The sequence below is a fragment of the Mirounga leonina genome, unplaced genomic scaffold, assembly GCF_011800145.1.
Source record: "Mirounga leonina isolate KUSES-001 unplaced genomic scaffold, KU_Mleo_1.0 Mir_151, whole genome shotgun sequence".
NCBI lineage: Eukaryota > Metazoa > Chordata > Mammalia > Carnivora > Phocidae > Mirounga > Mirounga leonina.
Window position 1 is genome coordinate 57,999,454 of NW_023270377.1, and position 15,089 is coordinate 58,014,542.

A 15,089-nucleotide genomic window follows, 5' to 3' on the forward strand; every position below is an offset into this window, starting at 1 on the left:
AAAGACATGTTATTTCAGTTGCTCTCTGAATGACGAATAGGAGCCAAGCTGGATGTGGGTGTCAGGGGTGGTACACCGCTGAAAGGGATGAATTTTATACAGAAGAAACTGCATTTGCAAGGACTCTGCATGAGGAAGATATACGCATCTGTTGAGGGACCAGAAGCCAGAAATTAAGAGGCAGAACTATGCTCCTGAGGTAAGACTGCTGAGGTCAAAGCACAAAGGGTCTCATGAGTCTTGTGAAGCATTGGCCTTTGTACTAGAGTAATCCCCTACGTGGATTTAAAAGCGGGGTCATCTGGTTAGATTTCCACTGATCTTGTAGGCAACATTATTACTTGTTTTGTTAATTATTTAAGTCCAGAACAAAACCCGTCATACCTACACTCAAGCAGACAGTATGACTTTTGTTTCCCTAAATAAAAATCCATTTAACTCACTGGCCCTGGATAGAGTTCAAAGGAATAAAAATAAATAAGGTTATTGTAAAACACAATCAAACAGAAAGCCCAAGGAGATGTCTAATCACAGGAGTAAACAACGCCATCGTTTTCAGAGCACATGCAGTATTCCCTGGGCATCAGCAGGTGGCGTAAGGCGTCGCACTACCACGGAGGCTCTCAAGAGCGGAGAGAAGTTACTTAAATCTCTGCTGCGTCAGGGAGGAATAATGTCAGCTCCCAAACATGCTATTTATATTCCTGCAGCACGTGACCCGGCTCAACTGTCTCATCCCAGGCTTGCTTCTTCCACTCACACAATACAATTCTCTCATTACTAAGTTTGTTTTACACTTGACAAAATTTAATAGGATTTATAACATCAAAAGTTTTCTTTTAAGTGTTTTTATAGTCTCCCTACCCCCTCCATCAACAGATACAGTACTCTGCAAATCCCTAGGCAAACAGTATTTTTATTTCTCACTGGACAGATGCCAAGGCTTCCTAACACAGCGTGTAATACAGAGAAATGTCTGGTAACTATCTTTTGTCTCAGAAGATGTGATTTCAATATTCTTTCCAAATACTTAGATATATGATAAGGCAACAAGCTTAGAGGATTGCTTTTTTGTTTACATATGAAAAGGAGGACTTATTAGATGTCCAAAAAAATTTAACATAAACAACAAACAAAACTCTAAGTTATGCTTAGAAGTCAGGACTGTCCTCAAGTTCACTGGTGCTTCTTCAGTGAAGCTGGTCATGGTCTTTCAAAGCGAGAGGTCATGACTTGGTACAAGGCTTACTTACCTCCACTCTGCCTTGTTGTGCAGGAATGAGTTACACTGGTCGGGAAGGTTAGTGTCGTTTGACATGGACTCCAGAATTGAAATGATTTGCTTAAAAGATGGCCGTTTCTGAGGAAGAGAAAATAATCACTTGCTGGGACTTAAGAAAGCAAGTCTTGAAGAGAAAATCCACAAGCACAGCAATAAGCTCGACACACCACAACAAAATAAAATGGCCCACAATGTCCTGAGTTCTTTTACAACTGTCAGACTGCTCAGGTTGAAGGGGACCATATTCCTTACTTTCAATAACTTATAAGAACAGAGTCAGATGTCATTATTCTATCTTGTGGCCTAAGGTTGGAATGACAGCTTTTCTCCAGGTAAGGAAAGTACGAATTCTCTCTTGGGTCTGATTAAGGACTCCTAAAAGGGAAAAGGCAAGTCCTTTAAAAACCTATGGGATAGAGCACATTTAGGAAAAGTTAAGGGTAGAATCTGCGTGGTAGGGGTCCTGGTGTTCACCATTAAGATTCTTTCACCCTTTCTGCAGGTTTCAAATTCTTATAATAAAATGTTGGGGAAAACCCTAGCTAATCTATGAGAACTAATACAATTTCCTCAACCACTTGCTCAGAGAAAAATTCCCCAATTTTCAAGCCATCCTAACTTCATTGTTCCCAATGTTTATTCCACATCATAACCCATTTGGAGCCGTGAAACTCTAAGGTACTGTTTACTAGAAATGATAAAGCAGCGGTTAGCTGCATTTCTTCAGCCAGCAGTAACTGTACTTGTCTGTCTCTTTAGACTCTAGCCAAAGCTGAGACAAAAGGTTAAAACAAAAATGGAAGAAAGATAATAAGAGGATGATGCACATTCTCTCTTCATCATGCCTCATAATTATACCATTTCTGAGCAAATTACAGTTGCAGCAATTAAAACATGCATTTTAATTTAGGAGCACAAAACAAGAAGGAACAATGTTGAGGTGGCTTGCTCTCAGGACTTGAGTGCTTCCTACATTAAGAGGGATGATTTTTCCATTTCTCAGGAATATAAATATAAAACTGGGATATTTATTCTGAGTTCTGCCTTCATTGCACTCTTAAGGGAATGTGTGCCTGTGTGTGTTTTAAGTAGAGGGCGTAAGTATCTGATCCACATTAAAGCGTTCTAATAAAAGAAGTAAATGCCTGAAGTAGGAAATTTGAAAAATACTGTCTTCTTTTAACTTTATTCCCATTTAATTCCTCCTACTGTGTGTCACTGTGTGAAAGGAAAAATGTTTGAGCTGTTTGCACAGGAATTATATAATAAATATAGAATTTTCATTTTGCATGGAAAAGCAGGAGAGGCTAATGAATTTTTAAAGAATATTTTTCCCTACATTTAATCATTCTTGAAATAAAGTAAAACTCTTGAAATTAGGTGACAAGTATCCCTAGAAAAACGTTAATTTTATAGGTAGAATATACTCTCAGATGGAAATTTCAAAGTTAACATTTTAAAAACAACAATGTAGAATTTTGTGGTAATTATAGCTAGGATCACCTATTAAGCATCTATATACATTATTTGTTAACTTCATTTTTTTTTTAAGATTTTATTTATTTGACAGAGAGAGAGAGAGCACAGATAGAGTGGCAGGCAGAGGGAGAGGGAGAAGCAGGCTCTCCGCTGAGCAGGGAGCCCAATGCGGGGCTAGATCCCAAGGGCCCTGGGATCATGACCTGAGCTGAAGGCAGACGCTTAACCGACTGAGCCACTCAGGCGCCCCTTGTTATCTTCATTTTATAGATAAGAAAAATCCATCTCAGAAAAGTATGGATTGCCCAGTATCACACAGGAAGCAAGTTTCTGAATCAGGGGCAAGGCTCTTAAACCCTCCAATGTGTTTTATCACATGAGGGTAAGATGTTACTTCCTATCAAACTCAGGGCTTTTTTGCCTTTTTTTTTTTTTTTTCCCTATTTAGAAATGCCATTTTAGAACTGGAAACAATACCCACCTTTACTTCCTTCTTCTCTTCGATACAACACTTTGAGCACCTGGTGTAAGCCACTGGCATGACCTGACATTTACCCAACACCAGCTTTCTCTTGTATTCCCTTCCCCCTCCTCACTGCAAAAGAACATTTTTCTACAGGTGAGCCGAGTATTTTCATCTATGTTTTTAAAGCATTAAGGGCTAGGGAGAAAAAAAGAAACGAAAGTGTTTAGCCAGCAATAGCTCTCTCTGTATGCACAGGAGTGGCATCCACGAGAGCTTGAACTGCCACATACTTACAGCCAGAGAACTAAAATGTGCCTTGGTCTGGCTACTTCAGTCAACACACTGGGCCTCTACTTACTATGCATGTGTGAGGTGCTAAGAGCAGCTTCGTTCCCTCAAAGAGGCTGCAATCCATGTAGGAAGAGAGATTTGAAAAATACAACCGCACAGGGTAAGGCAGTAGCCCGGACTCTGGTTTAGGAAAAGGAGGACAAAGTATGGGCTGGGGTAAATAGAACAGCCAGGGAAGGCGGGCCAGCAAAGACCTCAGGGAGGAAAGAAAAGAAGAGGGCATGCCCAGGTAAGGAAGGTGTGTAAGGCCTGACTGGAGATCAGCCACAGAGAGCGCTGGAAATGTGGGGTGTATACTTAAATACAGGGGGGCTGTATTAATTGTATCAGAATAAAATACCTTGAATTTCGGAAGTAAAAATCAATCTTAAACTTTCTTTATACTTCACCTGGCTAGAACACAAGATGCCACTCGTCCTAAAGAAGGATAAACTTGCTGCATGTTAAAGACATGCCAGCTTCATAGCATCAACAGCAGGCCTAATGTCCTTTCTGTGTTAGGTGTTTACACTATTATTTAATTAATGCACCATAAATGTATATTCTTAGAATTTTAATTAATGAAGTACAGTTTCCGATTAAGAAATTCAAAACCTGCTTTGCATACTGAAATATAATTGCAATTACAGAGAATCTAGTTGCATTAATCTAATTCAATGCAAATAATTTCAGGTGAAATTTTTATTTAAGTAGCAGAAAAATACTGCCAAAATGACTATATATGCCACAATGGACACAACTGGTAGGAAGAGTGTGGAGAAGGTAGTACGATAGCATTTTAAAAATACAAATGTTCTAGAGCAAGCCTGTAAATGGCTGAGTATATTTTCTGCTGGATTAGCTATAAAGTGCAGGCATTTCTCTTAAAGCTTAAAAACCCCATATTCTGCAAATCACACACTAAAATAATAGGACCTAGGGGCGCCTGGGTGGCTCAGTCGTTAAGCGTCTGCCTTCGGCTCAAGTCATGATCCCAGGGTCCTGGGATCGAGCCCCGCATCGGGCTCCCTGCTCGGCGGGAAGCCTGCTTCTCCCTCTCCCACTCCCCCTGCTGGTGTTCCCTCTCTCGCTGTTGTCCCTCTGTCAAATAAATAAAATCTTTTAAAAATAAATAAAAATAATAGGACCTAAACAGAGGCAGGGCAGACCATGCCATACCTATGCAACTTTGTCATGGATGCTAATAAAAAGTGATACTAAATAAAAACACTAACAGAATTTAAAAATGTTAAATTCTTTAATAACAATACTAAGTAAATATAAGACTCCCCTTTTAAAAAAAAAGGGTGAAGGTAGTTTGATGAACAGGGGTGAAAGCAAAGATTAAGGCTGCTGGTTCTCAGGTCAAAGGTGACATGTGCAAATCCGGGAAGCCCCCACAACAATCTCCTCGGAGACAAGGCACCGGCCGGGCCGGGCCAGCCAGCAGGGCGCACACGGGGCAGAGGCCTCGCAGATCCGCGCGCCCGGCTGCTCTATCGGCTGCGCTACCGTACAGACCACTGCACTTGGCCTTGAGCTGTTCTCACGTGGTGGGGCGGAGCCACGTGCTGCGTCACGTGTGTGATTCGGCGGTGAGGACTCCACCTTAGCGGTTGTGCGTCCTTCCCACTAGAGAAAGATGCTGTGTGTTACCCGCATGCATTCCCCTGGGGGCCCGATTGGAACGGGGTTTAAATTGAGGAAGAAATTCCATTCCTAAGTCTTTGTTTTTAGATCTCTATTTTTTTTTTTAAGATTTTATTTATTTATTTATTTGAGAGAGAGAGAATGAGAGAGAGCACATGAGAGGGGGGAGGGTCAGAGGGAGAGGCAGACTCCCCACCGAGCAGGGAGCCCGATGCGGGACTTGATCCCGGGACTCCAGGATCATGACCTGAGCCGAAGGCAGTCGCTTAACCAACTGAGCCACCCAGGCGCCCTTAGATCTCTGTTTAAAAAGTCAGTTTGCAATGTATCTATTTCCATGAAAGAGTGGACAAATCTGAACGATAAAATTACAGTTCCTTTCTTGGGTCTGTCTCTTCTTTGTGTTTAATCTGTGAGGGTCTTTTTTTACTTTCTTACTTTTTATTATGAAAAATTTCAAACAAACAAATGTAGAGAGAACAATGTAATGAACCTCCATATAGGTGAGTGTTTCGGGCGGCAAACGGGGCACTAATCGGGGTAACCCATGATTGGGTGGCGGCCGCGTGCTCCCCTGCGCCCCCCGGTGGCCATGCCTCCCAAAATCGAGGAAATCAAGGACTTTGTGCTCACGGCCAGGCGAAAGGACGCCAAATCCGTCAAGATTAAGAAAAATAAGGATAACGTGAAGTTTAAAGCTCGGTGCAGCAGACACCTTTACACCTTGGTCATCACGGACAAGGAGAAGGCAGAGCAACTGAAGCAGTCCCTGCTCCCAGGTTTGGCAGTGAAGGAGCTGAAGTGAACCCAGCCCACTGATTTGAACTGTATTCAAGTTTTAAAAATTCTTAGGGAAAAAAAAAATGAACCTCCATATACTTATCACTTGGCTTCAAAAATTATCATGGCCAATCTTGTTTAATCTACACCACCATCTATGTCCTTTCATTTTATTTTGAAGTAAATCCAAGATTCGCCTGTCATTTTATCCATAAATATTTCCGTATGTATGTAAGAGTCTTTTAAAACGATCTTTGCAGGGAAAGGAAATGGGCCTTCATGCTCAGATGTGCTACCCACAGGAAAGTCCACATTTTGGAATGTCTCCAACTCTGTTGTGATGGCTTCAAAACAGCATGAATCCGAACAAGGAGTATGTACCGAGTTTCTCCAGAAGGGCTACCCTGGGGGCGCCTGGGTGGCTCAGGCGTTAAGCGTCTGCCTTCGGCTCGGGTCATGATCCCAGGGTCCTGGGATCGAGCCCCGCATGGGGCTCCCTGCTCTGCGGGAAGCCTGCTTCTCCCTCTCCCACTCCCCCTGCCTGTGTTCCCTCTCTCGCTGTGTCTCTGTCAAATAAATAAATAAAATCTTAAAAAAAAAACCAAAACAAAACAAATAGAAGTGCTACTCTGGCCTGGTCTTTGGTTCAGACCACTTGGGCTCATTCTCCAGTCTCAGCATGTACTAGCTGTGGCCTTGAGCATTACTTAACTTCTGCATGCCTTGATTCTTCATCTGGAAAATGGGTGGAATAACACAACTTGTATCATAGAGCTATTCTGAGGAACAAATGAGCTAATGTACATAAAGTGCTTGGAATAGTGCCTGGCACAGAATAAGCACTGTGTGCTGGCCATTTTAGAACACGAAGGTGCAACAGTTCTTATTAAAGATTAAAAACAAAGGAATGCAATTCTTTGTTGAATCAAGAGTGCCAGAGAGGCTGTAAGAAAGAGCCAGTAATGAATTTCTAAGGATCAAGATAAGCAGATAACAACAGAAAGACTTAACAGTCCATCTGGGGCTCACAGGAACAGCAATCTAGCTTTACTTTGTAATGACGCTCATTACCCTAAGTTTTAACTCAAAGCCAAACAAACAAGTGAAATTTCAGAATTCTGAATGACGACCAAAAAAAAAAAAAAACCTGACTTAACATACCTTGGCATCAGCTTCCCAACACTGACGTAACAGCTCAGCAAAACTTCTGGGGCAGCTGCTTGGAATGGTTAATCTCTACCACAGAGAAGGAAAGACAACACAAGGATTTACTCATGAAGGTAAGCAGATCCTCACTGAAAGTTCATAAAAGAGTAACATTTAGAGCACAAACAGGTCATTAAATTTTAAGCTTCCATTGATTGATAGATGGCAGATGAGAATTTATGTTTAGATACATCGTATCTCTAAAGAGACTTTTAATACTGTTCTTCCAAAAAGGCATCCCAGTGGATGGAGAAGTCGGGTTCCGCACAACAAATACAATGAAACATAGACTCAAGTCTGAAGGAAACTACAGTAGGAGAAGGGCAAGGCCTAAAACCACCAATCTTTGCGCAGGCGGTTATGAAATAGGCACACAGCCCAGGCAGCTAGGAAAGCAGCTGGCGGTAGGCGTGACACCTCTGGAAACGTGTTTAGCACAGACCGTCCCAGAGATCATTTGAAAGAAGTGTGCCTCTTCTCATTGGCCAATAAGAGATTCTGGACATATGACTCATTATGGCTAAAGCACAAGGGCTGGATACGACAAAGATTACACTGTGAGCATCTGTCCTGTTCCAACATTTTACAGAAGTGCTTCTCTAGAACTTGCCATGCCCCTGGAGGCTCTTTAGATATCTATGGAGGCATTTTTGTTTTAAAGACTGGAGAGTTGCACCTGGAGCGGGTCAAGAATGCTGGACATCCTTCACTATGTTGGTAAATCTCTAAGTACTCCCTTGCACTCCACCAAACTTCAGATGCCCCCTGTGCAATCAAACAACGAGGTTTAATCATTTTTCTGGCTCTAGACTCTCTTTGATTTACAATAAACACAAAGTATATTTTGAGCAGATTTAAAATGCAATGAACTAAGAATGCAACTACCAAATAAAATAAATCAAGGGCAGATTGATCTTTGCATTATTCATAACCTTACCAAGATTTTTAGAAAATGTCACCTACAACAGCATTGCTCATGCTGCTGGAATCATTGATACAATTCAACTCCATTCTGCATTTGTAGCTGTTGAATCCTATTTATCCATAGGTACAAGCTCTGAAACTATTCCATTTTCTCCTCTCCTGCGGTTGTGCCTGCGCATTTATACACCGTAATACGTATTTATTTCTTCTGTGTACTACGACGAGAGCATTATGTTGACTTTAAAGTACAATGTGTGTGGGTAGGTTGTACTACATCTGAATTTCACTTCCAGCAAGTAGAGGGAGCATGAAAAGAGTTGTTATCAAGAGAGGCCTGGGTATGACGGTTGAGAACCACCGCACTAAGAAGTACTAAGAAGATTTATTATGCAGTATTGTTTACCAAAGAAGTTTTGCAAATAAAAAACTGAAACTGAACTTAGTTGGATTTGGGGGAGGCTACGCATAAAACTAGAAAAAGAGTTGCCCTGGCAAGAAAACAGATGGGGATCTGTATTTAGAATTACAGATAACCTTAAAATAAAAATAAACTAAAATATATAAAACCTGAAAGCTTTAAACAAAACAGCCCTCGCCAAATTAAAGGCTATGCTAAACATTTTTTTAACTGATTACATAGAAGAGAGGAGATCTGGTAAGCTGTACTCTTATTTTACTGTAATGTGAACTGGAAACCTTTTGATGAAGATCAAAAGGAAAATCAGGTGTTTATTTTTTAAAAATATTTGGCAACTAAGAGAAACAAAGTGATTGCAATTACTCAGCTAAATGCACCCCATGGAAATTTCTCATAAAAGGAAACATTTTCAATATAACTTTTTCACATTTTTCTAAGAACTGAAATGTGACCTGGATGAATATGGATGGATGTTAATCTTTTCTATCATCTTTTCTTACTGAGAAACTTCTTAGCTACTGCATCTGAGACATTATGAAAGAAGACATAATTATTTTAGATCATCTCATATGGTCAGATATCAGTTAAATCTAGACTCAGACACTAATGTAAGGGTTTATTTTGGTTTATTAAAAAGTACTTTAAAAGAAAATCGAAGTATTTAAGTCCTGTTTACAGAACTGTGGGCATTCTTAATGCATTAAAACATCCCGAAATAACCAGATATTAGCAACAGATTTAGCCGTACTACTTCAAACTTAAATATTTTAAAAGTTCCAAAATTAAAATGAAAATATTTCCCAACCACTAAATTAGGCATGACATTTTTTAAAAAGCATATTCTTTTTCTGCACCATTTTCTACATAAGATGCAAAAAATTACTTTTTGTCAATTATTTTTTATTATCTTTTTTCCAAAATGTAGTCAACAATGGATTGAGGATTTCTGTTAATAGTTTGGGGCGCCTATTAAGAATACTTTGGTTAAGTGACTGACAATGCCCAGGTCATGATCTCAGGGCCGAGAGAGGGAGCCTGCTTAGGATTCTCTCTCTCCCTCCGTCCCTCCCCCTGCTCCCGTATATGTGTGCCTGTGCGCGCTCTCTAAAAGAAAAAAATTGTTTTGCTACTTAGAACAAAACATATTTTATGAGAATCTAAGTATTTGTAAAGATAGAAATTATACTGTCAGAATATTTTGAATGACCACTAATTCAGTTTTATAGAAATTACGAAGACAAACATACATGTCTATAAAAATTACAAAATTTATTAGTAATACCCTCCTAAAGGGTTCAGTCTTTAACAGTGCTTTATGTATCTAGTTTTAATGGGATTTACTATTAGGAAAAATTATATTAAGCATTTAGAAGCAAACACCTTCAGATATTTTTAGACCGTATTGATCTTCCTATAGATCCAAAAAGCAATCTAAATGGTGAAACTGAATGAGGTCGAGAGTCTGGTTAAGAGTAATGTATCAATGTCAACTTTCTGGTTTTGGTATTGGCCTATACCTGTTTCTCACCAGTGGGGGTAGCTGGATGAAGGTACACAGAATCCCTCCTAATATTTTTGCAAATTCCTGTTAGTCTATAATTATTTCAAAATAAAAAGTTAGAAAGAAAAGGTAACTCTAATATTTGGATATAGGTGCATTCTAGGGTGACTGGCTTACATTTAGGTTTAAACACATCATTCTTTATTTAAATGAGGCCTGTTAAAAAAAAAAACAAACAGCTTGCTCTTTTCAACTCAAGAATCCAAGGTATTCCAAAGTAAAAATAAATGAAATAATTGGAAGTTGAAAGGATTTTGTAAATTATTTTTAAGTCAGAGTCTCAATTTTTCTATGAAATAAATCCTTGGCCATTTTTTCCAAGTTTTCATTTAAATTCCAGTTAGTTAATATACAGTATATTAGTTTCAAGTGTACAATATAGTGATTCAACACTTACATACAACACCCAGTGCTCATCAGAACAAGTGCCCTCCCTAGTCCTCATCATCCCTTTAGCCCATCCCCCGCCCACCTCCCCTCTAGCAACCCCTTCAGTTTGTTCTATATAGTTGAGACTTGGCAATTCTTTTAATGTTATGTCAACAGAATTTGTTTTGGTAATACGTGTCTACATTTATGAGATGAAATGAAGACTCCTTTGTGAATGATGACAATGGAAAGTACAGTTAAACTTAAATTCCATATTTTTGACAAATATTGTGCAGAGTGAGAGTAGACAGGTAAGTAGCCTTCAATACCCAATTTTCCTTAAGTTCAGTAGAAAGTTGAGAAAACTTGTTTCACCATGTGGGGTTCCTTGAACTTGCTATTCTGCGTACAGAAGGGGAGGTATCTGAGTGGTCTCCATCGGTTATTAGGCGACTATCAATCAGGTCACACCACGGAAAAAACAGTACGTTCTACTCCAGGGAATCCCTGAGGAAAAGGGCGGGGCGGGGTGGTTTACAGCCTCCTCCTGTACATGTTGAGGAAGTTCTCAAGGTTATTTATGGGTGATTCCAGCCCCCAAGCCAGCTATCCAAAGGCAGCTTCTAAATTCATTTTTCTTGTCTGCTTTAATCATCCTTGATGGATACTCATGTTTTGAAAGTGCTTTAGAAGCGCACCTCTTCTGCCATCCTTTAGATGAAATATTATTTTAAAATATTGTTTTTTCTTATACGTATTTGGAGGGTCCAGTCAGCTTTTAAAACACTTTCTTCTAATTTTTCTTAGAACAATGTAGAGGGGAAAAAGTTACATTGAGTGTTCCACTCCAAAGTCAACATTAGGTCAATTGTTTTCTTCACTCCCATTTGTAAACCCAGAACCAAACATCTAATCACCTCACTGGCAAGAGAAATAGAACAGAGACAAGCGGGTTCTCCTATCATGAAAATATCAGTTATCCTGTGTACGAGGGTCTGATTTAATAGCACACCGGGAATAAGCAGGACACTTAATTAAAACAGAACAGCTCCTGTGAAACACTGAGCAAGACACATTCTTGAATATAACTCCTTTTGCTTTTTCTTAAATTGGCAGCTCTCTCCCATCAAGTTCAGCTATCATGAACATTTCATCTGTTCTCAATAGCTCAGGAGGACAAATTAATAAGGTAGCGGGATTATGTGATCTAAACTACGGAAACTTGGTTTCTCTTAGTCAATAGCAGCTGTTTGGTTAATCTAGTCTGTTCCTGCACTCACATGGGGAGCAGATCAATCTCATTCTTTCATAGCCTTAAAAAGGGCCTATCTCCACGTATTCACCTTTTTGCAAATTATTTTATCCTCAGGTCGCACTCTTACCTTCTGCAGAGCGCACAGATCAGATCTGGAAAGGAAGCTCTGTGAAGTAAGGTTGTTTTGCATTGCAAAGACAACTGCGTGCTTCCATTACCGGATCTAAGTTCTCATAGTACCTTGATACTGGATGCTTCATCCTTATGCTGAGGATTTCCATGCCTGTGCATTTCAGTCACAATTTTAAGCCTTTCAAAATGTAGTTGCTCTCTTTGATATGAATGTACCACGTTCTCTGATGTAGGCTCATAGGTCCAACTAACTGAAAGCCTCAATTTGTGGGAAGAAGAAAAGCGAGGCTGGGGACACAGCACAAACGGTGTTTACGCCACTGAAGTTCTTTTGAAATGGAAAGGCTCTGCATGAAGACGGGAACAGTTACGCCACTGCCTCGCCAATTCCAGTGAGGAGCTCATCTTCAATGTAGTGTTCAACGTAGGTGGCAAAACTGTAATTTTTCCCTTTTTTGAAACTATTTTTTCTTCTTTTATTTTTGAAATTCTCATCTAAGCGACAGTTTCTTGTACTATAGTGACTCCTGCTGGGAGAGGTAAGTTGAAGTAGCTGAAGGTCTCTTACAGATATATCAACTCCCGGCCAGTAAAAAAGATGTCCTAAACGCAGGAGATGGAGTTAAACTGTTCCCCTACCTTGGACGCAATGGCTTCTTTCATCACTAAGAACAAACCCCTAGGTTTTACAATTGAGACTGAGAAACTAGTACAGTACTTGTACAATTTTTGATCTACAGCATCACGACGTGAAGCTGCAACAATTAGATGTAAAGGGTCCATTCATGAGGAATAACATCACTTTGACCCTTTGTGTTAGCTCCTACTGCTAATCTTTCCATAAGCGTGAACTTACTTTCAATTTGAAGAAGATGAAAAAGTCTTTTGCAAAACCCCAATACTGTTTTCTGATCTATGTACCTGAATGGAGAATCGTAGTCTTACCTCGTTTTTTTCCACTACAAGCCAAGCTACTTGTAATCCTTCCAAACCTTTAAAGGGGACCTCCCTTGTTAGCATCTCCCAGAGAACCTGGAACAAAAAGAAAATGGAATTTTTATTCTTGTACTTTATATTTTTGGTATATTACTGAAACTTTATCTAACACTTAACTGTATCCAATTACCAGACAAAACCAACCCCACCTGTAGAAACTTGGAAAAAACATATATATTCATGCCTAGGACTTCTCCCAAATATTATATATATATATATACACATACACACATATTATATATATATATATATACACATTATATATATACACACACACACAGACACACAGACATACATTCATTTTTTGTTCATTTTTATAAAGAAAAAAAACTAGTTTAGAAATCAGAACATTTAGAGCCAGACTTATGAAACCAATGGGCCTACATAATTTATCTTGTAAGTTGCTAGAATTCTCACAGATTCCCACAAATTAGGTTTTATATTTTGTTAGTCAAACTCTTTCTACCTTCAATCACCAATAAATTTCTCTATAAGATAGTAACTGGGAATTCGACCGTATTTTTAAAGGATCAGTAATGGTCTGATAAAAAATATTGAGCCCTAAATCCAAATCACTGGCTAAACCATTCACCCCATAATGGTAGGTACTCGCAGAACTGTAACATTTAAATTTTGTGTTTTGGAGGAAGCTCTCTCAAAATGAGTTGGTCTAAGGGAGTCATTTTCTTCCACCTATAACATAATTTACTATCTGTTCTAAAATATAATAAACACTTTATGTTCATATATATAGGCTAGGTGTGTGTGTGGGGGGGGGGAATGTATGTGTGTGTTCATCTCTCTGCAATCCTTGAGATCAGCACGATTAATAAATCTGCACTGGTATGCCCAAAGAAAGCAAACTGATGCTAGGAATGCTGAAAACAGCCAATGATTTGAGTTTCATTTAAAATACTAAGTAATGGAGATTTTTACATTCAGGTAACTTTCTCGATTTATACAGATGGGCATCAAAATCTGAGTCTACCAATATTTTGTGAAGTGCAAAACAATTATAATTTTATCAATATTCATAACAATGACTATCATTTACTGAGTGATTATGTTCCAGATACTTTGTTAAACTCTTTACAGGTGTTGTCATGATTAATATCAATCCCAGCGAATAGAAGTGATCCTCATTTTACAGATGAGGAAACTAAGGCTTCAGAAAGTCAAATAAACTTGCCCACAGCCACTCTGTTACCAAGTGGCAGAGCAAGAATATGAACTTGCTGCCTCACCCTAATGGTCAAGCTCTTCACCTGACATAAGTCTAGAGTAGGGAGGCTGCAGTGAGAGAGAATGTGACGTGCCATATTTCAGGTGTGGAGCCATGGCAGAGGTGAGAAGCAAATGAATTCAGCAGTTTTGATTTAGATTGCTCTTGTTCTAAAAACAAAAAACCCATTTCTAAATAAGAATGTAGACTGAGAACATGTACTCTATTCAAGCAGGTCCTACAAACCTTTAACTCTGTATCCACTGTTTCCTCAGCCAGTGCTCAGTCATATTCAAATCAGAACATGCTAAATGAACTCTGGCTAATTAGCAGGAAAATCAGGGAAATTGGCAGATGCTGCTCAAGCAGGAGAAAAAAAATTCACTGAAGCCTCTTTGGGCTTTTAATCAAGTGTGTAAGGTACTTCTTTAGAAGAGCTACTGAATAATTCTATTTGAATCCCAGAAGTGATTAGGAAAAGGTAAGGGGCATCCCAGAAGGGGATGATTCTAGCAAGCACTGTAAGCAAAGGCAGCGTGAGGACCAGACCACGTATGCAATCACCCCTGAGACCCTGCCCGCACAGGGGAGAGGGATGGAGCAGCGAGAGGGCTGAGCAGGAAATGAAGCCCCTCCATTGCAGGCCATTACCACTCCCCTGGTGCTGAGGTTGGGGAGGCAGAGGGATATGCAGAGCAAGCAAACTGAGGAATTTGGCCTTCCTAAGGAGAAAGGGAACAGTGACTCAGCCTCAAATAAATCAAATGCTCCAGACCCCAAAACGTCCAGGGAGGTGGCCTCCAGCCTCCCGCCCCTGCTTTCTGACCCTGGGCTGCACGCACAACCCACTGCGCAGGCGCACACACAAAGGCTGACTGGGTTTTACGAAGTAAAATGCAAAACCAAGAGCTTGGGAAGTGACAGACAAAAAGATTTATGCCATTCTTTATTCCCAAATATTCAGTTGGAAAATAGCCCAAATCTACTAAGGTCTGAGTCCTGTTTCCCTGGAAAAATAA

The 15,089-nt window shown here is 39.8% G+C and overlaps 2 protein-coding genes across 8 annotated transcripts in view; one reads left to right on the forward strand and one right to left on the reverse strand.

The window, feature by feature from the left end:
- The window catches only part of MAP3K20 (mitogen-activated protein kinase kinase kinase 20), a 186,570-nt gene that overhangs the window by 57,493 nt on the left and 113,988 nt on the right, over positions 1-15,089 (reverse strand). For 6 of the 7 annotated variants that reach the window (XM_035007745.1, XM_035007744.1, XM_035007742.1 and 3 more), the window contains exons 8-10: positions 12,798-12,884; positions 7,149-7,223; positions 1,254-1,360 (exon numbers count right to left, since the gene is read on the reverse strand). In XM_035007745.1, coding sequence (XP_034863636.1) covers positions 1,254-1,360; positions 7,149-7,223; positions 12,798-12,884 — 269 coding nt within the window. The remainder of the gene's footprint in view (positions 1-1,253; positions 1,361-7,148; positions 7,224-12,797; positions 12,885-15,089) is intronic. The other variant, XM_035007746.1, reaches the window with a different exon arrangement.
- Positions 5,800-6,012, forward strand: LOC118012323 (60S ribosomal protein L38-like). The gene has a single exon (XM_035007750.1). It carries the CDS (start codon positions 5,800-5,802, stop codon positions 6,010-6,012), a length of 213 nt encoding a protein of 70 aa, XP_034863641.1.